This window comes from Diceros bicornis, chromosome 8 (genome assembly GCF_020826845.1).
Source record: "Diceros bicornis minor isolate mBicDic1 chromosome 8, mDicBic1.mat.cur, whole genome shotgun sequence".
Taxonomy (NCBI): Eukaryota; Metazoa; Chordata; class Mammalia; order Perissodactyla; family Rhinocerotidae; genus Diceros; species Diceros bicornis.
The window spans coordinates 31,226,502-31,251,812 of NC_080747.1; the positions used below are offsets into that span (position 1 = coordinate 31,226,502).

Genomic DNA, 25,311 nt, shown 5'->3' on the forward strand with positions numbered 1-25,311 from the left:
TCTGCCCTCCAGGCCCACTGGGGCGGGGGTCCTACCTTCTGGACACACTGGGACAGAGGTCCTGTCCCTGCAGCTTTGCAGGGCAGGAGTTGGACCCCCAAGGCTCTGGGATGCCCTCTCCCCAAGGCTTTGCGGTTGTTGTGAGGATTAATGAGATAATACATGAAAATACCTAGCATGCGATAAGTGCTCAATTGATTTGGTTTCCTTCCTTCCTGACCCTTGATCTTAGAGAAGGGCTGCCTCAGACAGGAGGCAGGTGACTCCTGCCATTGATTTGCAGGCATTCATTCTTGCAATCTTCTCCCTTGAGGTAAGGAACCCACTCTAGGTTTCTGGAAAAGTTCCAAGAGCTTTGGTGCCTTGGTGACTTTATGACCTTGAGATTAGTGAGCAGGTATGTTTAGTTCAACCTTGATCCTGAGCTAAGGCTACCAGCCTGAACCCATCCTGAGCATTTAATTTATCACATATTTCATAGCGTTCCTGAGGGAAGCTTAGAAGGGACCTTGGAGATCCTGAGTCTAACCTCCGAAGTTTATGGGGTGGACATGGGTCCAGAGATGCAACACGAGCTGCCTGAGATCTCGCAGCCAGTCCTGGGCGGGTAGAAGCCAGCGGCATGCACCTGGATGCCCAGCCCCATGTTCCTCCTGGGCTGCCTCTGAAGACGTGCTGCCTACACAGAGAGAAGGACCCCAAAGGGCTCTGTGCAGATCAATCGGACCACTTTAGATGAATCCTGACCCTCCTCTGAAAGCCGATTTATCTTCACTTCACCCAGAGTTTATAACCTCTGTCATGTTTGAAAAATTCCAGGTGAGGAGAGCAGTGTTTGAGACCTCCTATTTATAAGCATTTGAGAAATCGAAGGAGATTCCAACACAAAGGGAAAAGAGAAGCCATTTCCCTCTTATATCTTCTCAGTCCTTACATCTCCTGTCTAAGCTGACAGAAGTTGTTTTCATTTATCTGCCTTTTCTGGCTGTGTGTAGAGACCAGGATGCAGATGATGGTTTATTTTATAACCTATGCAATCCTTTGCTAAGCAGTGACTCCAAGAGACCTTTTATCTTCAAGGTTTTAAAGTGGCATTTACCTAGGAACACAGCACTTATGTCTTAGCTTTTGGAAAGTGTGCTTGTTCTGTGCAACTGAAAATTGTGCTGAGCATAACCAGGCATGCTCCTCTTGGTGATACGCAAGTGTACGTGGGTTGGTGGACGTTTTGTAGGCATCTCAAGCTACAGCCAGGAGACATATGAATTGCTTTGCGCAACTGTGCAGAGCTACTTGGTGGCTCTGTGCCAGGCACCAGTAACCAACACGGAAGAGTCACTGTTCAGCTTTAGATGCTTGCTGTGCGGCTCTGATCCAAAATCCTGAAGCACATAATTTAGGCTTTGAAAGGGGTGACGACACTGACAGAGTTTCAGTTGTGTTTAAACCTTGGACGATCTTTTTAACTTAATTTCTTAGAGCAGTTCTAGGTTTACAGCAAAATTGAGAAGGTACAGAGATTTCCCATATACCCCACCCCACACATAAATAGCCTCTCCATTACCAACATCCCCCATCAGAATGATACATTTGTTACAATTGATGAACCTACATTGACCCATCATTATCACACCAAGTCCATAGTTTACATTAGGATTCCCTCTTGGTGTTGTATATTCTGTGGGTTTGGACAACTGTATAATGACATGTATCCATCATTATAGTATTGTACAAAGTATTTTCACTGCCCTAAAAAATCCTCTGTGCTCTGCCTATTCAGCCCTCCCTTCCCACCCTCAACCCCTGATAACTGCTGGTCTTTTTACTGTCTCCATAGTTATGCCTTTTCCAGAATGTCATGTAGTTGGAATCACACAGTATGTATGGAGCCTTTTCAGAGTGACTTCTTTCATTTAGTGATATGCATTTAAGCTTCCTCCATGTCTTTTCGTGGCTTGATTGCTCATTTCTTTTTAGCACTGAATAATATTGTCTGGATGTACAACAGTTTGTTTATCCATTCACCTACTAAAGGACATCTGGTTGCTTCCGGGTTTTGGTAATTATGAATAAAGCTGCTATAAACATTCGTGTGCAGACTTTTGTGTGGTCATAAGTTCTCAGCTCCTTTGGGTAAATACCAAGGAGTGCGACTGGTGGATTGAAACTTGACCATTTTAAAGAACTAGATGAAGATGAACAAATAGAAATTGTTTTAGAAGTGGGAAATCACTTTAATCAAAGGTAAACTAAATGACCTTTTTTCCAAAAAAAAGGAAATTATGATTTACAATGAAAGAAGGAGAAAAGGCAAGTTTTGGTGTGATTTTTACTCACTAATAGATTTGATTAGGAAATAGGAATTGATATTTTTCAGTCTAATTTTTTAGGAGAAACATAACTTTCAGTTTAGGAAAAAAAGTTATTTTTTGGTGACATTGGTGCTATGCAAAGTGGTGTTTTAATGTTTCTATGATGAATTATAATAAAAATGAGTTTAAAGCTGAGCATCTATGTTTAGTTGTAGCATAGGGTGAAGATGTCAAAAATCTTTTGACTCTAAGTTTTCACTGTATTTTCTTTTATGAGCTCATTGCCACTGGGTTTTTCCATGAATTTGAAACATGTGTGCACAGTAATTTGGAAAGAAGATTATTTGCTTAAACTTTATAGGCTGAGCTAAAAATAGAAAAACACTGTTTCTATTTTTGGAATGTCTTACCAACTAAAAAGTGAACATGATTACTGTACATATTAAGCAAATTAATTACTGAGAAGGGAACAGATATTTAAATAGCAAAATATATTAATTTAGCTGGTTTAGAAATGTCATAAGCATTTTAATGAATTGATTGTTATTTTTAATGAAGAGATAACTTTGTGTCGTAAAGTAAATTTCTGTTTTCACAAGAGTGCTGAGTGCAGAGAGAAAAAAGCCATCCTGAAATTGGTGTGAACTTTATTCTTTTTTTTTTTGGTGAGGAAGATTCATCCTGAGCTAACATCTGTTGCCAATCTTCCTCTTTTTTGCTTGATGAAGATTAGCCCTGAGTTAACATCTGTGCCAATCTTCCTCTATTTTGTATGTGGGTCGCTGCCACAGCATGGCTGAGGAGTGGTGTAGGTCCACGCGGGGGATCTGAACCCACGAACCTGGGCCACCAAAGCAGAACATGCCGAACTTAACCACTAGGCACCGGGCAGGCCCTGTGAACTTTATTCTTGAGGGAGTTTGTTACTGTTTGGTTCCCTTTAGAGTTATAAGTTCAATGGCTCCCTTTTTATACTGCAGAGTCTTCTTAGTCTTTCTAATTGGGCTGCAGCCAGTTTTTAATTTTGAAAGGCTTTTGGATAAATGTACTGAAAGTGGCTGGAGCCACTAAAAATGTTCTTATTAAATCCGTTTGCTGTTATTCTGGCTAACAAGAAACTACAGCTTGACACACAAAACCAAAACATAAAATTGGAGACCTTAATTTAAGTGTTGACATGATCTATCAAAGTAGAATGTTTTTCAGCTAATCACCTGAACTTATTGTCTACCTCCAAATAAGTCTTCACCAAATTTATCCTCCCACTTTCCCACCATACTTTCTTTCACTCATTCACCAATTTATTAAGCACCATTTGCTCTGAAGCTGGTCTTCAAATACTCAGTCTTGCCACCCAAAGACTCCATTTTGAATTTAGCATGATTTAAAATGTGAGTACATGTGAGTGCTTGAGAGAAAGCGAAAGATGTAGACAGGTAAGGAGGCACAGGATCTGTGGGGAAGAGAAAAGGGAGAGTAGTAGTTTGAGTGAGCAGGATCCATTTCTTAGGGAGGAATTTCTGAACCGTTTGAAAGTGTGAGAGGCTAGTAATGCTTGTGCACTGCCCAGCTAGAATGATAGGAATTTACCAGAGAAACTTGGACGATTCACGGTGTGGCTTATAGAGTTAAAGTAACAGATGGAGCATAGTCATACTGCTAGACATAGCAACTCATAAAAAGGGAGAGGAAAATATTGAGAGACATCCTGGGGGCCCACCCATCCCAGAATTAGTTTTGGCTGACATGCAGTCTCCTCTTTGATCTCAACTGTTTGTCCTGTCTGTAAACCCAGCCGTGAATTTGAGACCTCCAGCCCATCGCTTCTGTTTCATTTCTACATTTATAACATATACTGTATTAGCCAGAGTTCTCCAGAGAAACAGAACCAATAGGATATATTAGAGTGTTGGCCTTAAACAAATAGACAGCCAGTTATTTCTCCAGCAAAAGTGGGTTTATTCGGGATCAACAAAGAATTGCAATTTGGGATCTGCAACCGTGGCAAGCCACTTGCAAGAAGAAGGGGAGGAGAAACTCCTTTATAGAGGGGAAAGGAAGTTGGGAGGTCTACTGTAAACAAAGAGTCCATTGGAGGAAATAGAGTACAAAGTATAGTGGCTTGTCTTTGGCTGAGTTGTGACTGTCTCTCATTGGCTGAGCTCTTGCTGAGCAGAAAGAGGAAGTCTTTCGTCTTCCTGTTGGGCTTGCCGTCATCTAAAGGGCCTGAGAGCTCCCCCTTCTGGCCTCTGGACTCCGTTTTCAAATGAGGTTTCTGTTTATTAATTTTCACAAGAGATCTATATAAGAGGAGATTTATTATAGGAATTGGCTCACGTGGTTATGGAGGCCGAAGTGTCTCACGGTCTGCTGTTTGCAGGCTGGAGAACCAGGAAAGCTGGCGGTGTAATTCAGTACAAGTCTGAACACCTGAGAATTGAGGGGGCCAACGGTATAAGTCCTGGTCTGAGTCTGAAGGCCAGAGAACCAGGAGCACTGATGTCCGAAGGGCAGGAGACGATGGATGTCTCAGCTCAAGCAGAGAGAGAGAATTCACCCTTCCTCCACCTTTTTGTTCTATTCAGGCCCTCAATGGACTGGATGATGTCCACCCAACACGGATGAGGGTGGACTTCTTTACTCAGTCTACCCAGTCAAATGCTAATCTCTTCCAGAGACACCCTCACAGACACACCCAGAAATAATGTTCACCAGCTACCTGCACATCCCTTAGCCCAGTCAAGTTGACACACAAAATTAACCGTCACACATACTCATCATTAACCAACGGCACTCACTGCTGCTGCTGCTACTACTGCTACAGCTGACATTTCCTGAGCACCTTCTATATGTAAGGATTCAGGCTGAGTGCTTCATATGCATCTCATTTAACCCTGAAACTAGCCCTTTGAAGTGTGCATTCTATTATTATAAAGGTGCAGGGAATTAACTTACCTAAAGGTATTCAACCATCATCTCATAGAGGGATTTTAAAAATTGAGATATAATTCCCATACCATGAAATTTGGGTTTTTAATATATTCACGAAGTTGTGTAACCTCACCACTATCTAATTCCAAAATATTTTCATGACCCCCAAAACAAATCCTGTACTCATTAGCAGTCACTCCCCATTTTTCCCTCCACCAGTCCCTAGAAATCTACTTTCTGTCTCTATGGATTTGCCTATTCTGGATATTTCTTATAAATGGAATCATACAATATATAGTCTTTTGTGTCTGGCTTCTTTCACCTAGCATGATGTTTTCAAGGCCCATTTATGTTGTAGCATGCATCAGTACTTCATTACTTTTTATGACCAAGTAATATTCCATTGTGCAGATACGCTACAATTTGTTTATCCATTCATCAGTTGATGGACATCTGGGTTGTTTCCACCTTTTAGCCATTATGAATAATGCCACCGTGAACATTCATGTACAAGTTTGTCCATGGACGTATGTTTTCAATTCATACAGAGGGATTTTCTTCCATGATTTTTCTGGACTTGATAGTATCCTCAGCAAATATTTTTTTCTGGAAAGAAACTTTTATGCTGGTGAGGCATGACTGTACAACTCCAAACTACCATTTACTAAAATTCTCTCTACAACATGAGCTCTGATTTTTGTCCTACCTGCCCTAGTAAGGCTTGATTTCCGGAGATGAGCACCAGTCCTCCATGCCTTTGTCCAGCTGGTCCTTCTTCCTGGAAAGCCCACTCCCTCATCACCATCTGTAAAAGTCCTGATGTCTTCCAGCCAGGAAGCTGGTTCTTCCTTTGCAGCCTGAAGTTAGCTTTCATTCCTCTGGGAACTCCATGGACCTTCACCTGGGCCTTTCCCGTGGCATTCTTCTCTTTTCCCTGCCTGTTCTTCCCTGCTACCCTCTATGCCCCTTGAGGTCAGGCTTCAATTCTGATCATCTTTGCTATTCCTTGCAAGTAAGTACACATGTTGCTTACACAATAGGTGCTAATGAATATTCTCGAACTGAATAAATTGCTGATCAGTTGCTGTGATATTGTGATTTATAATAAGAAATATATATTTGGTCTTCACCTCCTTCCAGGCACAGAGCTCCTAAAACCCATGGAATTTCCGTTGAAAAGAGCTATAAAAGTGTCTTTTGTTATGTTAATGAGGTGGCTTTTGGAAAGCCTCTAGGTCACCCAAGGATGGAGGCTGGTTGCCCTGGCAACCAACCATGTGATTAGAGGGTTGAAACTTTCAGTCCCACCCTCTGACCTCTGGGGAGGGAAGAGAGGCTGGAGATTGAGTTCAATCACCAATGGCCAATACTTTAATCAATCATGCCTATGTAAGGAAGCCTCCATAAAAACCCAAATGACAGGGTTCAGAGAGATTCCAGGTTGCTGAACATGTGGAGATGTGGGGAGAGTGGTGCTCCCAGAGAGCATGGAAGCTCCGTGGGTTTTCCCCATACCTTGCCCTATGCATCTCTTCCATCTGGCTGTTTCTGAGTTACAGCCTTTTATAATAAACTGGTAATCTAGTAAATAAAATGTTTCTTTAAGTTCTGTGAGCCACTCTAGCAAATTAATTGAACCCAAGGAGGAAGTTGTGAGAACCTGCGATCTATAGCTGGTTGGTCAGAAGCACAGGTGACAACCTGGACTTGTGATTGGCATCTGAAGTAAGGTGTGGGGGCAGCATTGTAGGACTGAGCCCCTAACCTGTGGGATCTGATATTATCTCCATGTAGATAGAGTCAGAATTGAGTTGAATTGTAGGGCACCCCACTGGTGTCCCAGAATTGCTTGTGGTGGTGGGAAAACCATTGTAATTGGTGTCAGAATGGTAGTTGCCAAGTGCGAGGGGGTTCTGATTCACTTGAAACCAAGTTGAGTGTCCTTGTTGAGTTGGTATCACAATGGCTCTGTTTTTAACCATGTCTTGTGTGGAGGAACAATTTGGCAGAGTGAGGTCGTGCTTTTGCATGCTTCTAGCTTCCCTGCCCTCCACATCTGAGTTGATGGAGAGCAGCCTGTCTGGCATGTTTTCCTGAACTCTCTGGAGGTTTTTCCTCTTGCTCCTCCTCAAAGGAGGAACTTGGCAGAAGAGTAGGGCAGGAATGTTGGGGTTTATTTGGGGGAGTATGGTCAGGCTTAGCAGGGGAGTAACTCTTCCAGTTCCTAAGTTTTTCTCCCCTCTTTTCAAGATCTCCCTTAATGTCTCAGGAAAACTGAGATGGTGAGAGATTAAATCATCCTTTTAAAGTTACTTAGAAAGACAGCAGTCTTGGATTTTCTGTACATCCTAGTTGTTTAGATCTCACTTGTCCTATTTGGAAAGTGTATTGCTCTCCACAGAGCAACCATATCTTTTTTTTTTTTAAATAAGAGATCTAGAGGGGCTGGCCCCATGGCCTAGTAGTTAAGTTCAGCATGCTCCGCTTTGGCGGCCTGGGTTTAGTTCCTGAGCACAGACCTACACCACTTGTTGGCAGCCATGCTGTGGTGGCAACCCACATACAAAATAGAGGAAGACTGGCACAGACGTTAGCTCAGGGTGAATCTTCCTCAGCAAAAGAAAAAAAAAAAAGAAAAGAAGGAGGCTTAAGTTATGTTTAAGTCAAAATTAAAAAAAATAATAATAATCAGGGATCTAGAACTTGGAAGTGGTTCTCAAACCTGGCTGATAGTCAGAATCACCTGTTAGAATACACACACACACACACACTCACACACTCTTCCAAGCTTTAAGTAAACCCAGAGGTCAACACCATATAATGACCTATCTTGCTGAATTCATTTGGCTGACACGTTTTACTTGTCTGTGTGGGGTTTTAATAATTGAGCATGCATTCTCCAAGATGCCACAGTTCATTCATTTCTTATTGTCTCACACCTGGCCCTCTTCAGACATTTATATGACCTGCCTGCCCTTTGAGGTCTCTGAGAATACAGCCTTGCCCCAGAGCAGCCAAATCATCTGCCCTCCTTCCCCACTTACCCCTACTTGGCACCACTGGTAACTCTGATAGACAACGAGGGCTGGGAATGATCAGCTGGGAACCATCAGCATCTTTGAGCAATGACGATTCTGTCTGTAGAGATTCTCAATTCTGGCTGAAAGAGAATCACTGGGGAGCTGTTAAAAATTATCGATGCTTTTTTTAGTTTCCACATATAAGTGAAATCTTACAGTATTTCTCTTGCTCTGTCTGACTTATTTCATTTAGCATAATACCCTCTAGGTCCAAACATGTCACAAATGGCAAGATTTCATGCTTTTTTTATGGCTGAATAATATTCTCTTGTATATCTATACATCTTCTTTATCCATTCATTTATCGGTAGACTCTTTGGTTGCTTCCATCTCTTGGCTATTGTAAATAATGCTGCAATAGGGGTGCACATATCTTTTTGAATTAATGTTTTCATTTTCTTCAGATAAATACCCAGAAGCAGTATTGCTGGATTATATGGTAGTCCTATTTTTAATTTTTTGAGGAACCTCCACACTGTTTTTATGGTATGTCAACTATACTTCAATTAAAAAAAAATTACCGATGCTTCGTCTACAAATAGTTCTTTCCTGAGGGAGTATACAGTTTCTTGGGTAAGGATACCTTTTTCAGATGGGAGGGAGTGCAGTATTTTAAGGAAAATTGTTTTATTTGCGTGTGGGATCAGTGAGATCGTCTGATGTTAAGTTTCCCTTTAATGAAATTCTAGATTATAAGAGAATATCTTCATGTAGCGTGACTGCCAGCTACATGTTGGCAGTAAATTAAAATAAGATTCATGTATATTTTTAAAAATATTTGGTGTCAGAGCTCCAAAGGTCACTGTCTGTCAAGTCTACCCATTGGAAAGGCCCTTACGTTCCCAAGAAATGAGTGATTCTGCTCAGTCCTGGATCAGGCAGGGAGACCTGGAGCAGAGGGAGACCTCTGTGAGTCTCAAACATACGTAAGCTTTAGGGAAGTTCAAACCAGGATCTGCATGAGCCTCCACCCTGATGTGTATGTATGGAGAACTGGATCCATGTTTAAGCAGTGAAGGCCTGATGCCCCTATTTCACCTGCCCGCACACTTTTTCTTTGTAACTATTATATTCAGGATTTGGTCTGACTTTATTATTATTATTATTTTTGCAAGAAGTGAAATTTTTATTCTCCAAAGTTTAATATAATTTCTCTTTTCTTCCTACCTAGTGGCAGAAAATTTATCTCAGACAGTTAGAGGTAACTGAGGTTTCTTTAGGCAATTTTGGGTTCCTCTGATCTTTTCCCCAGAGTTGCTCTTAAGTTCTGGGCGTTTTCGTAGAGCTCAGGCTGGGGATTGGAGTGATGGAGTACGATGATTGGCATCAGTCCAGCTTGTCCCTCCTGGTCCTCAGCTGCCCATCCACTCCCATCCAAACCATGTTGCTGCCCCAGAGCTCTCCAGATCTCTAGCTGCACTAGTTCACACCATTGCAAGGACTCAGGACAATTTTAGCTGTTCTTTGAAGGGGCTGGTGGTCAGTAACTTATTTTAAGACCAATGTCAATGAATCTCATATATTAGTGCATCTCAAACTTGAACGTGCATACTGGCCACCTGGAATCATGGTAAAATGAAGGTCTGACTCAGTAGGTCTGGATTAGGGCAGGGCCTGGGATTCTGCACTTCTAACAAATTGCCAGGTGATGCTGAGGCGGCTGGTCCATGGACTACTCTTGGAGGAGCAAGGTTGTAGGGGCCAGAAGGGCTCTGACTTTAATGGAGCTCTCAGCCTCTATCTCTTCCATTTGCTTGGGTAAGTGGTGTGGTAACAGGGAAAGATTTGGTTAAATGGCTGCAAATGCACTCTCCTTTGCCACCTCTCAATTTCTTTAGGGAACATCACTGCTTAAAAGAATGAAAGAATAGCACTTCCCTAAGATGCTCCTAAGGCCCTTTTCAATTACCCAGGTAGGCTCTGTTAGAATGATATCACTCTTGACTTTCCCCATGCCTTTATCATTTATCTTATTCCCATGCACCCTACCTGAAAGGAGAAAAAAAAAAGATGACACCCTCTCCCTCTTGGTATTCATGCCCTTTTGTAATCCCCTTGCCTTGAATGTGGACTAGACTTATGTCCTCGGTTTTAACGAATAGAATACAGAAGTCTTGGGATGTCACTTCTGAGATTAGTTTATGAAATGATTGACTTCCTTCTTTGACATGTGCTGTTTCTTGGATCACCTGTGCTGGGGGCCGCAAACTGCCATTTTGTGAGCAGCACTATGGAGAGGACCACATGATGCAGCAAGAAACTGAAGGTCCCAGGAACAGCCCGCAAGGAACTGGATCCTGGGAACAACTATGTGAGTGAGCTTGAAAGTGGCTCCTTCTGTCTGAGTCCAGTCTTGAGATGACTGCAGCCCCAGCTAACAGCTTGAGTGCAACCTCAAGAGAGACCTTGAGCCAGAGGCACCCAGCTAAGATGCTCCTGGATTTCTGACCCACAGAAACTATGCAGCAACAGATAACTAATAGACCCACCTAACTCAGATGCCAGGCATTTGGGGAACATCATTGAAATGTCTTACTGGCCTATCATGAAGATAATGCATAATTAATATGATGAAAGGAAAGAGAAGCAATGTTCTTGGGCTAGGATGGCTAATTGGCCTGGCCTGAGGAACTCAGTGAGTGTCTTAACATGACACACATATTTACACACTGGCTATCAGACCTTTGGTCTTTTTTTTTTCCGACGTGGAAGTCTTGGGTGTCTGAGTTTGAAACTCAGCCTAACCTTTGCAGCCATAAACAAACTACACTGTTTTATCATCTTGCCTTGGGAGAGAAGAAAACTGTGGTGAAAACATCATTTCTCACGTTGCTAAAACCTCCAGGCTGGCAGGAGCTGAAGGTTCTTTTCTTCCGCCCCTTTTCTAGTCTCAATAGCTGAGTTTTCTGACTCCAAGAAAACCACCTTTGATTACATAAAGGTATTAGCGGCTGGGGAAACACTGGTCCTTTTGTTACCAGCAATCTCGAGCGTTTAGGAAGAAACGCTATGGGGGTGGGGGTAACCCCGGGAAAGTTGGGCGGGCTTTCTGTCCGCTCCATCTCGGGGGCTTTTCTCCGACCTCAGAAGGAGGAACGCCTAGTTTTCCGAAAGTTGTGCGCAACGGACCCGAGGCCTAGAAAGCCGCGCCTCCGGGCAGCAGGGTTTGGACTCCTCCTCCCGGAGCTGCGCAGCCGAGGCATCCCGGAGGAGGGCGACCCCCGCACGTCCCGCTTCCCGCCGCGAGCCGAGCGTGGGGGCGGGGTCGGCCGCGCTCCCTCCGCGCTCCCCTCCCGCCCCGCGCCCCCGCCCCCGCCCCGCGCCCCCGCCCGCCCGGCGCTCTCCGCACCCACTTCCCTTTCTGCGCCGGGCAGCCCTGCGGGCGCGACCTCTCCGGGCAGTGACGAGAGGGGAGGAGCCCGCCGCCGCCGCCGCCGCCGCCGCCGCCGCAGGGGGAGCCATGCCCGGGCCCCGCCGCGCCCCGAGCCCGCCCCCGGCTGCCCGCCGCCCCACCGGCCGGCGGCGGGAGTGAGCGGGAGCGGCGGGCGAGGAGCCGCCTCCCGGCCCGCGATGTCACCATTGTTCAGCTGGGTGGCCAAGGTAGGCGGCGTCGGGGCAGCGGCGGGCCGGCGCCCGGTACGGCGGCGGGGGCCCTGGGAGCCGGCGTCCCGGGGCGCGGTTCGGGGAAGCTGTGTAACCGTCGGGCCACGGGGGGGGCGCGGGGAGCGCCCGCCGCGGGGGCCTGATCGCACCCGGGCCGCCCGCGGTGGGGGGCGCCCCGCAGCCCGGGGACCGCGGCCGGAGAGCGGCCAGCGCGGCCCAGGCCGTGTACCAGGTGGTTCTCATTCATTAGTCCTTCTTCCCCGTGAGGCGAACGGGCGAGTGGTGTCACGCCCATTTCACAGGTGGGGAGAGTGAGGCGCGCCGCCGGGACGGTCAGCTTCTCTGGCTCCCGCAGCCCCTCACGCGCCTCGGGTTCACCGCTTGTCGTTTCCCCGGCGTGGGGACCTTGTGTGTCATCCTCCTTGCTCCAGATTTGTGCCTGGTTGTCTGCGATAGTGCTCCGAGGATGCCAAAACGCTGAACTTGTTGCACATACAGGGTGTCTCTTATTTTTAACTCCCTGGTTTCAAAGGGCAGGTTTTGAGGTCTGAATTTTAAGTGTAAGTTCTTTACTTGCTGTTAACGTTTTATTTTCGGAACATCGGCGCCTTCAGAATAACTGAGCCATAAAGATCCAAGTCAGTTTCACTATTGCTAAAATGAAGAGACTGGAGTAGATTTCTGGAGTTCCCACCAGCTTGAGAGCAGTAATAGAATAACACTCGCCCAGAGCACCAGGTGTTTGAGGGTTTTGAGTGAGGCATCCCTCGCAGCCTCTGAAGGCCAGCCGGTCAGTAGGGCATCTTTTTCTAACCCCACAGACTCGCTCCCTTTGCTAACCCCTTGGCAGGGCTTACTCCTGGCGTATGGCACGTTGAGGAATAAACTCATATTGACAGAATCCGTTAGCCATTCTGTGACCCTTTACAATTAATAATTAGGTGGTCGTTATATTTCTAGTTACGATACAGTGCTTTTAGAGTGTTATTTTTATAAATACCCATTTCTGAGACAGGTAAGTCTTTGCCTATCATTTAAGTGATAAGAAAATGGAGACAAAGAAACCAGATGACATTAGTTACTTGACAGACAATATATAGTATTCCATCTCCCATTTCTCACCAGAGTCTTCACTTCCTGAAACACAGCTAGTTGTAAAATGAAATGACTTTCAAGAGAATTTCCAGTCGTTATAAAGTAGTTTTGTACTGAAGAAAAGTTGATAATGCCCAGATTTTCTGGGTTGAAGTGATAGCTAATTGGCTTTTATAAATAATGCTAAAACTTTAAAATCATGTTATGTAGCTTAAAAAGTAATTCAAGGTGTGTTGTCTGAATATATTTTACTTATTTTTGGTTGAAGATTTGAGTCTACTTTTATATTGTTATACTTTTATACTGTAAAGCCAAAGGGAGAAAAAAACAACAAATGGAGATTCATTATGTTGTTTTATTTTGAAATCAGTAAGAAGTAAATCTAAAAAAAAGTATTGCCAAGTACTATTTTATAGTTCTACTTACTTTTCTAAAATGTGTGTAATAAGATGCTTTTCCCTAGAGAAGTGAGATGAACTTTTGTCTACCTTGACCTACAGAGGTGACAGTGAAAACACCAGACCACAGCTTTATTTCAAAAAAAATATCAAGGACTTTTACAAGGATTGTCAGCCTTCTCCAACTGGCAATACTTTTGAAAAGTTCATGTAAATGAACTGTATGTTAACTTGATCTAAATTCTGAATCATCTTATTTCAAAGTTGTTTAAACTACAGAACAACAAAAAAACTATGAAATGTTTTTGAAGCAGAGTTATCAGTTGTCTGCATAATTTTAAAAAATGTAGTTATTTTATATTTCATTTCTTCTAGGTGTGGTGCTATTATAAATTGCATCCTGAAATTGATTTTTATAGACAATATGTTATTCTCTGAGAGCTTTTAGACTATTAAACTATTCTTTGAAAGTTCATTTCTTGGGGTTCTAGATTACAAGAGTGGCTTTCTATGGAACCTATTTGGTTTTCAGTTAAGAGACAAGACATTAACACACTGCGTTATAGACAGAGAAACGTTTTAAGAGCAGAAACGAGGCACAGATAATACACGCAATGTGCATAATCCCAAAATGCATTTATATTTGATTTTAGAATGACCCTTCAAGAACACACAAATGCATAGGAGCACACACCTCACACGGACACTTGCACGTCTAATTTCGTTTCTGTTTTTTTTTAATTTATTTTTTCCCCCCAAAGCCCCAGTAGATTCTTGTATGTCACAGCTGCACATCTTTCCAGTTGCTGTATGTGGGACGCGGCCTCAGCATGGCCGGAGAAGCGGTGCGTCGCTGCGCGCCCGGGATCCGAACCCGGGCCGCCAGCGGCAGAGTGCACGCACTTAACCGCTAAGCCACGGGGCCGGCCCTTCTTTTCTGTTTTGTCCTTTGCAAACTGCAGCTGAACACCTTATAGAGAAGGAGAAGGGGAGCGGGCATCCCTGGATGCAGATGGATACCTGAACATGACTTTGTTTTTCTTGGGCAATGCATTAATATTGTGTGAATATTGACTATGTAGAGTACGCAATTGCATGATGTAGACAGGGAAGACTTTTGTTTCAAAGAGATTATCTGTTTAAAAAAAAAAAAATGCACCTTTTTTAAATTGGACGTGACCTGGATCCTTAAGGCAGGTGTGTGTTGTATCGCGAACAGGGCGAGGTTTTATAGAGGTGTGAGCTTTTGATTAGCCTTTCGTGGGGACACTTGAGTTTTTACATAGATTATGAATAAAAAGAAACTTCCTCAAACTTCGTGATTTTCATACTAAACCCACAGATGTTCCCACAAACCTGCCAGTTTTGAGTATTTCTGTTGATTGTTTCTATGGCTCCAAGTGTCTGTTGGTGAAGACAGGCTGCTGCGGAACTGCCAGGTGACTTTCTGAATTTACTTGGATTTGTACCTGCCTGCAAAGATAATGGCGAAGATTATTGCTGGTCTCTCAAATTAGGGGATTTTAACGATATCTGTCAGTTTATCAGATAAGATGGAAAATGGGAACTAACTCTAGCCAAATTTGCCCTGTTCTCAAATCCAAATGTAGTTTCATATAGTTTATGCCTTGTTTTAAGTTTTTTTTCCAGTGCTTATGTGTTTCTTCAGCAGATGTTTATCAGGTGCCTTCTGTGTACCAGGCACCATTCATGCCCTGGAGGAGGTAGTTCGCTTTGCACAAGTCTATCCTTTAAAAAATGTGTACCCTGAAGCTTTGTGAGTCAAATATTTAAAAATGCATTAGGCAAGAAATCCTTTTGTAAGAGAAGTAATTGCTAATGAATATTTTATGGAAAATCAGGTTTTTCATATTCTGGCTTTGGCTAAAACGTAGGTTTATAGCCTTTATTCATTCAACAAATCATTTAACGTGTGTTCAACGCAGTATCGAGTACCTACTGCATGCCAGGTACTGTTTGAGGAGCTGGAGATTGAGCAGTGAACAGGCGGACCGGGTCCCTGTTTTCTTGGAGCTGGAATTCGAGGCAGGAGAGACAGCAAAGGAGGAAGCAGATAGATAAACAAGGTAATTTTAGATGGTGGTAAGTGCTAGGAAGAAAAGTAAACAAGGCAGTTTGGTGGAAAGTGATTGGGCACTGGGATGGTGAGGAGGTGGCGTTTCATCTGAGTGGTAAGAGGGTGCTAAACATGTTCTAGGCAGAGGGAACAGCAGGGACCAAGGCCTGGAGGTGGCACCAGGTGAGCATGTTAGAGCAGCAGGAAGAAGGTGGGTGTGACTGGAGTACAGTGAGCTTGGTGCGGAGAGGTGGGCCCGGAGCCAGGGAGGGGTAGTCTGGGCCAGGCTGTTAAGGGCTCTGTAGGCACAGTACAGGGTTTGGATTTGCTTCTAAGTGCAGAGGGAAGCCATTAGTGCGCATGAAAGAGGAGTGACGGCTGATGTCTATGTTGGGTGGACGCTGGGGGACCGCTTAGGAGGTGGTTGTGGTTTGGGCAGGAGGTGATAGTGGTAGCTTGGGCTTCAGTAAGGAAGGAACACCGTGGATATGTAATTGTTCTTTATCTTCTGCAATGATGTGGCCCAGCGGCTTTCCTTTCTTGTTTGTCTGAGATTGGTGCAAATGACCCAGTACCTAATCGCTTCTCTCTCTCTTTTTTTTTTAAAATGGTACAGCCACTTTGTTTTTTTTTTTAACTCTTTATTTATTTATTTTTTCCCCCAAAGCCCCAGTAGATAGTTGTATGTCATAGTTGCACAGCCTTCTAGTTGCTGTACGTGGGACGTGGCCTCAGCATGGCCGGAGAAGCGGTGCGTCGGTGTGCGCCCAGGATCCGAACCCATGTCGCCAGCAGCGGAGCGTGCGCACTTAACTGCTAAGCCACGGGGCTGGCCCCGTAATCTCTTCTTGTATGTTGAGTACAAGTGCAGTTTGTCCTTTGGCCGGCTGCTTCTAGCCACGGCTTTCAGACGTGGTGTGTCCTGATGCTGGGCTGATTTATTTACCTTTGAGGTTTCCTGCAGACTGGATCAGCCCACTTTGGGTGCCTCTGACCAGCCTCTTCTGTTTACTTGCACACAGCAGCCTTCCTGTAAGGTGTGACTCTGGCTATAGCTGGTACTCAGGCAGCAGTTCTTCTGCTGTCTTGCTTAAAGTCAGTCCAGTATTGGTTTGTCCTTGAGGTGTGTGTTAGGTTAATGTGGTGGATTTATTTAAAAATATATATTAAAAAATTTTTTCAGGGCGGCCCGGTTGCCTGGTGGTTAAGTTCATGTGCTCTACTTCGGCGGCTCAGGTTGGCAGGTTCGGATTCCAGGCTCAGACCCGCACACTGCTTATCAACCCATGCAGTGGGGGGTGTCCCACATATAAAGTAGAGGAGGATGGGCACGATGTTAGCATAGGGCCGATATTCCTCAGCAAAAAGAGGAGGATTGGCATCGGATGTTAGCTCAGGGCTAATCTTCCTCGCCAAAAAAAAAAAAGAATTTTTTTTTTTCTTCTGTAGACTTCTATTACTTTCAGTTAGTGGACATTTGAGTTTAATAAGGAGGGAAGAACTTGTCATGGTCAAACCATTCCTTGAATTTGAAAAGTCTGCTGCCTCTGCTAAGCAAGGCTGGTGTAGCTCTGACCAGCATCTCAGCAGAGCTCCTGTGGGGCATCCTTGTTTGGTCGTGGCAGCAGCCTCGCTTTGGGTTATGGGAGCTCTAGCTGCTGAAAGTGACCATAACTTTGGCACAGGTTGGTTTTACTAAGAGAGAACAAAGAAAAGCAGGGATAGAAGTCCCACCTAATCCACAACAGAACGCTGAGCCTGGAGCAGCTCTCATAATGAGACAAAAGCAAATTATAGTGTGTTCCCCTAGACAAATTCCCTAAACCGGTCTTAGCCTCTATGTGCCTCTGCCCTGGTCTTCCATTTCTGACTATTGAAACCGTTCTCATCCTTCACCCCTTCCCTGAAGCATCTCTGATGACTCATTTGTTCATTCATTCATTCATTTGATGGGTGTACTAAACAGGGTTGAAGATAACCCCTAAGGCATTTCCTCTGAGGGGAGGATAGACCACTAGCCAGCTGGGCTGTGCCAGGGGGGAACAGGGAATGGCTTCTGCCTTAGCCTGAAGGTGGCCACAGAGGAGTTAGGGAAGGACAGAGTGTGCCAGGCAGTCAGAGTAGCATGTGCAAAGGCCTGGAGGCATGTTGGAGGAACCTCTGTCACGGGCTCTTGTTCATGCTGGTGGGAGAATCTGCTGTAGCGGGTAGCAAAGGGTGAGACTGGACAGATGAGCAGGGGCCAGGATGCATGGCATACAGACTCCTTCAGAGGAGCTGGCATTTTATTCTGGGGCAGCGGGGACCCCTTAGGGACCAAAGCTGATCTTTTCCTGAACTCTTGTAGCTGCATAGTCCATTCTGTTTGATGTCTTGTGTTGTGGATATTTGCATATTTTATTTCCTCTATTAGCCTGTAAACTCTATGAAAACAGGGGTGGTGGTGTCATATATACCAGTGCATACAAATCACCTGGGCATCTTGTTAAAAGGTAGTTCTGTTTTAGTAGGTCTGGGATGGAACTGAAGATTCTGCATTTCCAGCAGGCTCCCAGGTGATGCTGCTGGTCTGGGGACCACACTTTGAGTAGCAAGGCTCTCAATTTGGGTATTTTCTGTTAACACCTACCATTTGACATAGGAGTTGCTCATATTTTTTGGCACAAAATGCCATGATTTCAGATATGTCACTTGTATCTTTGGGGAGGATAATAGTGGAAATAGTGTCCCATGAAATAAAACTTAAAAAAAATCAACAATAATCTTGAAATTGGGTGTCTGAGGAAGAAGAGTGGAAGGAAAAATTTGTACTGCATACTCTTGCACCTTTTAAAAAATTTGAGCTTTTTTCATATTAACTATGCAGTTTATTGAATTTAAGAAATACTTTGGCCTTTCCTCTTTTTCAGTGTATTTAACTTTGTCCCAAATACTATTAGGATATTATAATCGACTAGGAATCAGATTATTATTGAAAAAATAGATTCAAATTGCCCCTCTTCCGTTTCTTTCTTTTTTTTTTAATTTTTATTTATTTATTTTTCCCCCAAAGCCCCAGTAGATAGTTGTATGTCATAGTTGCACATCCTTCTAGTTGCTGTATGTGGGACGCGGCCTCAGCATGGCCGGAGAAGCAGTGCGTCGGTGCGCGCCCGGGATCCGAACCCGGGCCGCCAGCAGCGGAGCGCGCGCACTTAACTGCTAAGCCACGGGGCCGGCCCAGCCCCCTTTCTTTTGATTGTTAACTTTTAAGGAGTAGAAATAATAAATTAGTCCTTCTGAATTTTATTTCATAATACATGGAAGTATTCAGGAACATCTATAAAAACTTACAGAAAAAAACATTGTATGGTTATATTTGTGAATCTAAATTTAAGTATCCCTAATTTTTTCATTATTTCTATTATTTCAGGTTTTGCTATTGGAATAATGATGAATCAGCAGTCTACACTATTTTGTTAGATTTATAAAAAAGATGTAATAGAAGAATTTCTTTAGTTTTCATGCACTTTGGTACTTTTTCTGCAAATTATTTTTATATCTGTCATGTGTTATAATGAGATTAGACTCAGAGACTTTGTTCACTGACTTTGATTGAACTTGGCTTAGTTAACTTTGCTGAGCCTGTTTTTCTCACCTATAAAATTAACTTAGTAATATATTCTGTATTTATTTATTGATTGATTTATGTATCCTGCTTTAAATTGAATAATGTCAGAATCTGCTTAGGAAATCGTGAAGACCACCTGCAAACGTAAACCGTTTAAACCGTGTTTGAGTTTGCAGTTTAAGGCAGTGGTTTTGTGTGTGTGATGATGGGCACTGTGGATGCAGAGAAGAGCAGGACACGGCCCAGCCTTTGAGCAGTTTGCTGTCTGGCAGGGAGAGGGGTGCCTCTGAAGATAATTTAGTGTAGTAATACAGGTGTCTGCACAGGGAGTCACTCAGTTGGGCACTCTGGGAGGCATTTTAGAGGAGATGAGGTCTGAGCAAGTCTTTAAGAAAGATGATTGAGTTGTAGGTCATTGATGCGGTGGATTATAACAAAGAACAGTTAGGAAGTTTTCCACCAGGTTTCGGAATTATTCAGAGTTGCTTTTCAACTCAGTTGGCCTTGTTCTTGAGTGATTTTTAACCTCGGGGAAGGCACACCACATCTGTTAAATCTTAAATCGGTTAAATAAATTACCCAGATATAGGGAGATTCAGAATGAAGAGCAACCCTTTTTTTCCATCCCAACAAACCCTAGGGCGTGCACACACTTATCAGTAATTGCGGCTAGCATGGTGGTCATTCTGGTGTAACCAGACTGTAATCTGTAATGTAATTCCATTGGTTCTTTTCTGCATGGGGAAACTGAGACTCAGAGCAACGAAGTAACTTAATTTGAACAAGCTCCCACAGGTAGTTTGTGGCAGAACGTAAACCCAAGGCCTTGGTCCCCTAGGTTTTACACACCATGCTCATGTTGCCCTGCTGATTTGTTTGCGCTTTGTCTCTAAAGTATTATACTAAAATCAAAAGTATGCATGCCTGTGAAACAATATATTGTATTTCAGAATACTTTATTTAATCACCTGAGTGTATACACATGTATTTCGGAGTAGGTCAGTCGAGGTGCCTGCAAGGAAACAGGCAAAGAATGGAAGCGTGACGTTGAGCAGTTTGGGGTGGGTGGAGATGCTCTGACATGTGAGGGCGTCATAAACGCTGGAGCCTGGCAGGCCTGAGCAGTTGTGTGTACTGTGTGTAGGAAGAAACCAGGGCCTGAGTAGTTGAAGAGAGTGGAAGTTGCCAAAGTCCAGGGTGGCGACATAGCTCCCTGGTATCGGGCTGCTGTGACCTGCTGGTTCACGAAGTGCTCCCATTTCCAGGAGGACGTCCTGTGGGAGATGGAGTAGGTGTGTATAATGTGTCTCTTCTCCTCTAATAAGGAAGATTGCTCAGAGAAACATCACTTGCAAAGCGGATTTAACAGGAGGGAAAATTACATTAGCATTAATACAACCGTGGAAAGGAAGAGAGAATTTTTTTTGAGCACTTAAAATGTGCCAGCTATTGTGTTGGGAGTAGTCAACTTCCATAATTTATTTAATTCTTGAAATAATCGTGGAGGTAGTGGTATTATTCCCTCCTCCCATATTTTTTGGAAAGGAGTATGAAGAAACTCAAGTTCAGAGAGGCTAGGTAACTTGTCATGGATATTAAGATTAAAGCTTGAATTGTCTGGCTCTAAATTCATGTTTTATCTGTTGTACCTATGCTATTTCTGTAATGAAAAGTTTTCATTACAACATGAACACATGTTGTAATGATATGAACGGATATGTTTGGATATGAAACAAGGATATGAAACAAGGGTGGTCAGAACTTAAAAAAAATCTTGCCCCACTGAAAAATTGAATTTTTTTATCCCTTAGGTGAGAGGTATAAAATGTTTAACTTAGCTGCTTTTAAAAATAGGTGTATAAGATTGCAGCTATATAAGAGTGGAGCTAATATTTTTTAAATGCCTAAATTTCATGGTGTTCTTGGTTAGGGAGGGAAGAAAACAGGAAATACACTGGTAGGAAGATTGAAGATAGGTCGAGACTGGGGGAAAGTTAGGGGCAATTAAATGATAGTCCAAAGAGGTCGGTTTTCAGGTGACCACAAACCTGAGTTTTCAGTTTTCTTGTTGACTTTAGTTGTGAGCTTTAGAAAGTTATCACTTATTTGAGATTCTTTTCAAAACACCATGGAATCATGTGTCATAATTATTCAGCTTCTCTGGCAAGTTCTCTTTAAGAGTTTATTCTGAATAGGCTCTCCAGAGAATCCTACCATAGTGGACATTTTCTCCAGCCTGTGACAGTACACCAGACAGGAAGTTAAAGGCTTGGGTTGGAGGCCCCGGTTTGCCCTGCGTTTGCTGTTAACCTTGGCTAGATGCCTTGGGAATGACGATCATTGCCCTGCTGCGCATCAGGTAGTCCTGTTTGGGTGTCAAATGAGATGATATAAGTGAATATAAACTGTCAAGCACTCTTTAATATGAACTTGTCTAGGAAATAGGGTGGATGTAACCATATATTTCCATTAAATTTCCTGTCTTATACTTCAAGTTATACTTCCCTAGGCCTCAGTCCTTGATCCATAAAAAGAAGGCATTGTGTTGAATGATCGCAATGATTGTTCTCAATTTGGAATCTGTGTCTCTGTTACTGCAAGTCAGGCCAATCATTTTAGATTGTCCCGCTCCGATAAGGAAGAGAGGGTCCCTGGAGCCATTGATCTGAATTCACTCTCCATCTGTTACTGGTAGAGGTATGACCCTGGACAAGTCACTTCTCTCTAAGCATGAATGTGTTCATCCACAAAATGGGGATAATAGCCATCTTCCCACCTGTTGAGGGTTTATCCACGTAACATATTTAGAACAATGCCTGGCTCAGATCAAGCGCTTAGTAAGGGTGGGTCACCACCGCCACCGAATTTAGGGGTGGAGAAGACCTCTGCAGTTGCTTATTTCTGCTCCCTCTTTTTAAAGGTGAGAAAATTGAGTCCTGCAGAGGGGAGGTGGCTGTCTCAAAGTCACAGCTAAGATTAAAACAAGGTGTTCTGACTCTTTGTCCAGAGCTCTTTGCATCACCTGGTACTCACCATGATATTTAGATTCTTTCTGTTGTTTTATCACATTCTGCATGAATTAAACATAAGCCCTGGCTCAGTAGTACAGAACAAGAGCAAAATGCTTTCATCAGGCCACAAGTAATTTAGATCACATAAGGGGAAAATGGGGCAGAGAGAATTACAAAAGCCTCTGCCACCAGCAGCTTGTGTGACCTTGCCCAAGGTCACAACTCTGCCTTGATTTCCCCTTCCCTAAAATAGAGGTATGGAGGGGCTGCTCAACCATTTCTGAAGTCCTTTTCATCTCTCAAAATACTGCGAAGAATTTCTTCACTACTAGAGCTGGTAAAGTCCAGGAAATGGTGTGCCAACCAAAGATGTAGATTCTCCAATTTTGGAAAACTTTAAAAATAGGAAGGAAGTTTATTTGTTTAGCAGAGTTCAAAATTGTAGGCCTGCCGAAAGCAGACAATCAGGCAAATGGTATTTTGCGGAAGTTCTTTTTACAGGGTGGACCCAAAGGAAATCACTCATAGGGTGAAAATAAACTGTAAGATCTTTGAGACAATATTTGCTTAGACTCATTTACACAGGTCTATTGTGATGGTCTCAATTGTGTAGGCTTTTTGTTTTTTAGTACATGTAAGTTTCCAAACTTAAAATATTAGAGATTTAACTGTAAAATTTGACATCAGAAACACAAACCAAAAACCTGCTTATGAGTAATGAGTTTGTGGCCTCTTGTGCGTTATTAGTAAGTGTATAATGAGCATGAAATATTGCTAATACTTTTACTATGGTCAGAACCCTCTTATCGTTCCAGAAATAGCCATATTACTGAGTTTCAAGGTGAATAGAAGAGAGTCTCTTCTCATATTTGAAAATATATGAAGGTAATACACAGGAATGTGTATTACACTGGATTTTCAGTAAAGGCAGCACTTCAAGTCTGTACCACCCAAATTTAGTGTAGCTGAAAGAACATCATACCAAGGTTTGATTTTGTCAATTCTGTAGTGTTGAAACTAGCTGAAATTGTGATCTCTGGATTTTTCCCCAGGGAAAGAGCTCTGGTGCTAGACCACCAGAGCGTACAATTCTGTATTAATTGTTTTGCAGTTACCACACTATTTAGGGGAGTCCTGTGGTATTTCCAGACATTCTTGGCCAAGAAATCCAACTTCTCCTTCAAGTTCAGTGTCAATGAGAACATATTAATTGTGCATCTTCTCTGTGCCAGACAGTTGGGACACAGATTCCAGAATGACAAAGATACAGTTCCCACCCTCATGGGGAGAAGGCAGGCGTGTGCGAAGGGGCTTACGCAGTAGTCCTACAGTTATGTGGGCTGGGGGAGCTGGAAAACCTCTGGGTACTCAGAGGTAATAATTTTCCAAATGCAGTAAATTCCACTTAACAATCTCACTGTTCATTTTAATCAGCAGGAATAGTCAGGACCAATTGTACACTGTTAACTTAAATATCATCCTTCTCAAAAACATTGTTTTCAGTTCGGGAGCCAAAGATGTGGTTTGGATATGGGTGTTAAGAAAGGTCTGTAGTGTCCTGGAGCGCTTCTCTGTGCAGATTTTGGGGACTCTTTGGATCTCTCTAGTAGTTTTTTGCTTTAATGCTGATTGAATAAACAGAGGCAGTGGATCCCATCTGGTTCCTCTCTGAGAGAGAGAGGGTAATTCTGCTCTGAAGTCCTTCATGTAGACCCCAGGATGGGCACCAAAGCCCTTCATATCCACATAGCACTAGTCATTAAATTTGAAAGTGCAAACCCAGTAAGTCTTGTGAGTGTAAGAGAAATCCCCCCAAGTCACTGGAAATGTGGTCACTGGCTGCTCTTCTTTTTTAAAAAAATTTGTGGGCTTAGAGGTTTTCGTCTGATAAGGAAATTTCAAACCGAAGACTATATTTCATCCCAGTTAAAAGCAAATCATGGGACTAGTGTGGTCTAGAAAAAGAGACCTGAATGGGGATGTTCGGCTCTGACCAGGGGAGCTCTGTAACCAGATGCCAGTCGTTCCAGCCCTCTGAGGCCTTGTTTCCTGATAAAATGAATAGGTTGAATGAGTGGCTCGAGGGTCCCATCCAGGAGGTGAGAAAGCACATTTGGATGGAGGAAGCTGCCTGAGCCAAGGCCTTGAGGTGGAAATGCAAATGAGCAGAAGCCCAGGATATGTTTGAGAACTGACACCTTCCCCATTGGTGAATAGGGATGTGGGCCTCAGCATGGAGGGCTCTGAAGGTCAGGCCTGGGGTGTTGGTGTTTGGGTAGATTGGAGAGGAACCCTAGAAGGTTTGTGAGTGGTAGGCTGGTGCCATAAGAGCTGTGCTTCTGGAAGATCAGGCTGTCAGTGGAGAGTGGGATGGGTGGATATGTATTCTGGGAGAGGCCAGAGGCAGGGCTACAGGTCCTGGGGGTGGTGGGGGTGGGGTGTCCTTGCTGTGGTCTGGCTGAGTTAAGTACAGGCCTACACCAGCACTTGAGGTTTTGGGCTCATACTGAGAGAGAATATATACTCTGATGGCTTATCGATAGATGGTGAAAGGAGAGATAAGAGAAGAAGCCACGTTCCACGTTTTGCAACTAGTTACCTGGAAGGCATTTGGGAAGCAAGTAAGGAGTGAAACCTGTTGTAGGGCAAAGAGAATGAGCTTGATTTGGATGTTTTAGGGTCAAGATACCTGAAGTCTGAGTGATTCTCAAAGAGATGATTGGAAATTTGAGGCGAGTTTAGGAAAGAATTCAGAGCTAAAGAAGTAGATTAAGAAATTATCTTTGCTGGCTTTGGGGGAGTGGATGGGATCCCTGGAGAGAAACAGAGTAGAGAGAAAAGCAGAATGCTTATAAAGAGTCTTCCCCAAGATGTCTGTGAAATGGAAGTGCATTTTACTAAATAGATTCTGAAGGAGATAATTACGCTAATAAGGTTTCCTCATACCATTCCAACCCTTAGGGCTTAATTTTTATTTTTTTCCTCTTATTCTTGTAAATCAAGATGAAGTCTCACTTTTGAAAATGCCATTACAATTCAGAGACTACAGTTCCAACTTGGTGGGTGGAATTCTTGTTCTTTAATCGCAGAATCCATGGAAGGTAGATCAGAGTTGACATTCAGCGAGTCGCTCGAGCTTCTGGACACACATTAGCCGTTCCCTTGGCATGGGTAAACATCGCTTTGAATACATT

General features: G+C 43.5%; 1 protein-coding gene across 6 annotated transcripts in view; it reads left to right on the forward strand.

Moving 5' to 3' along the window:
- Nucleotides 1-25,311, forward strand: part of TBC1D1 (TBC1 domain family member 1) — a 221,123-nt gene that overhangs the window by 60,497 nt on the left and 135,315 nt on the right. Inside the window, exon 1 of one of the 6 annotated variants that reach the window (XM_058546876.1) lies at nucleotides 11,781-11,923. The exons of 4 other annotated variants lie outside the window; for them this stretch is intronic. In XM_058546876.1, the coding sequence (XP_058402859.1) occupies nucleotides 11,894-11,923 (30 nt within the window). In that variant the 5' untranslated portion in view covers nucleotides 11,781-11,893. Of the gene's footprint in view, nucleotides 1-11,780; nucleotides 11,924-12,585; nucleotides 12,717-25,311 lie in introns of those variants that run through there. One more of the 6 variants, XM_058546877.1, reaches the window with a different exon arrangement.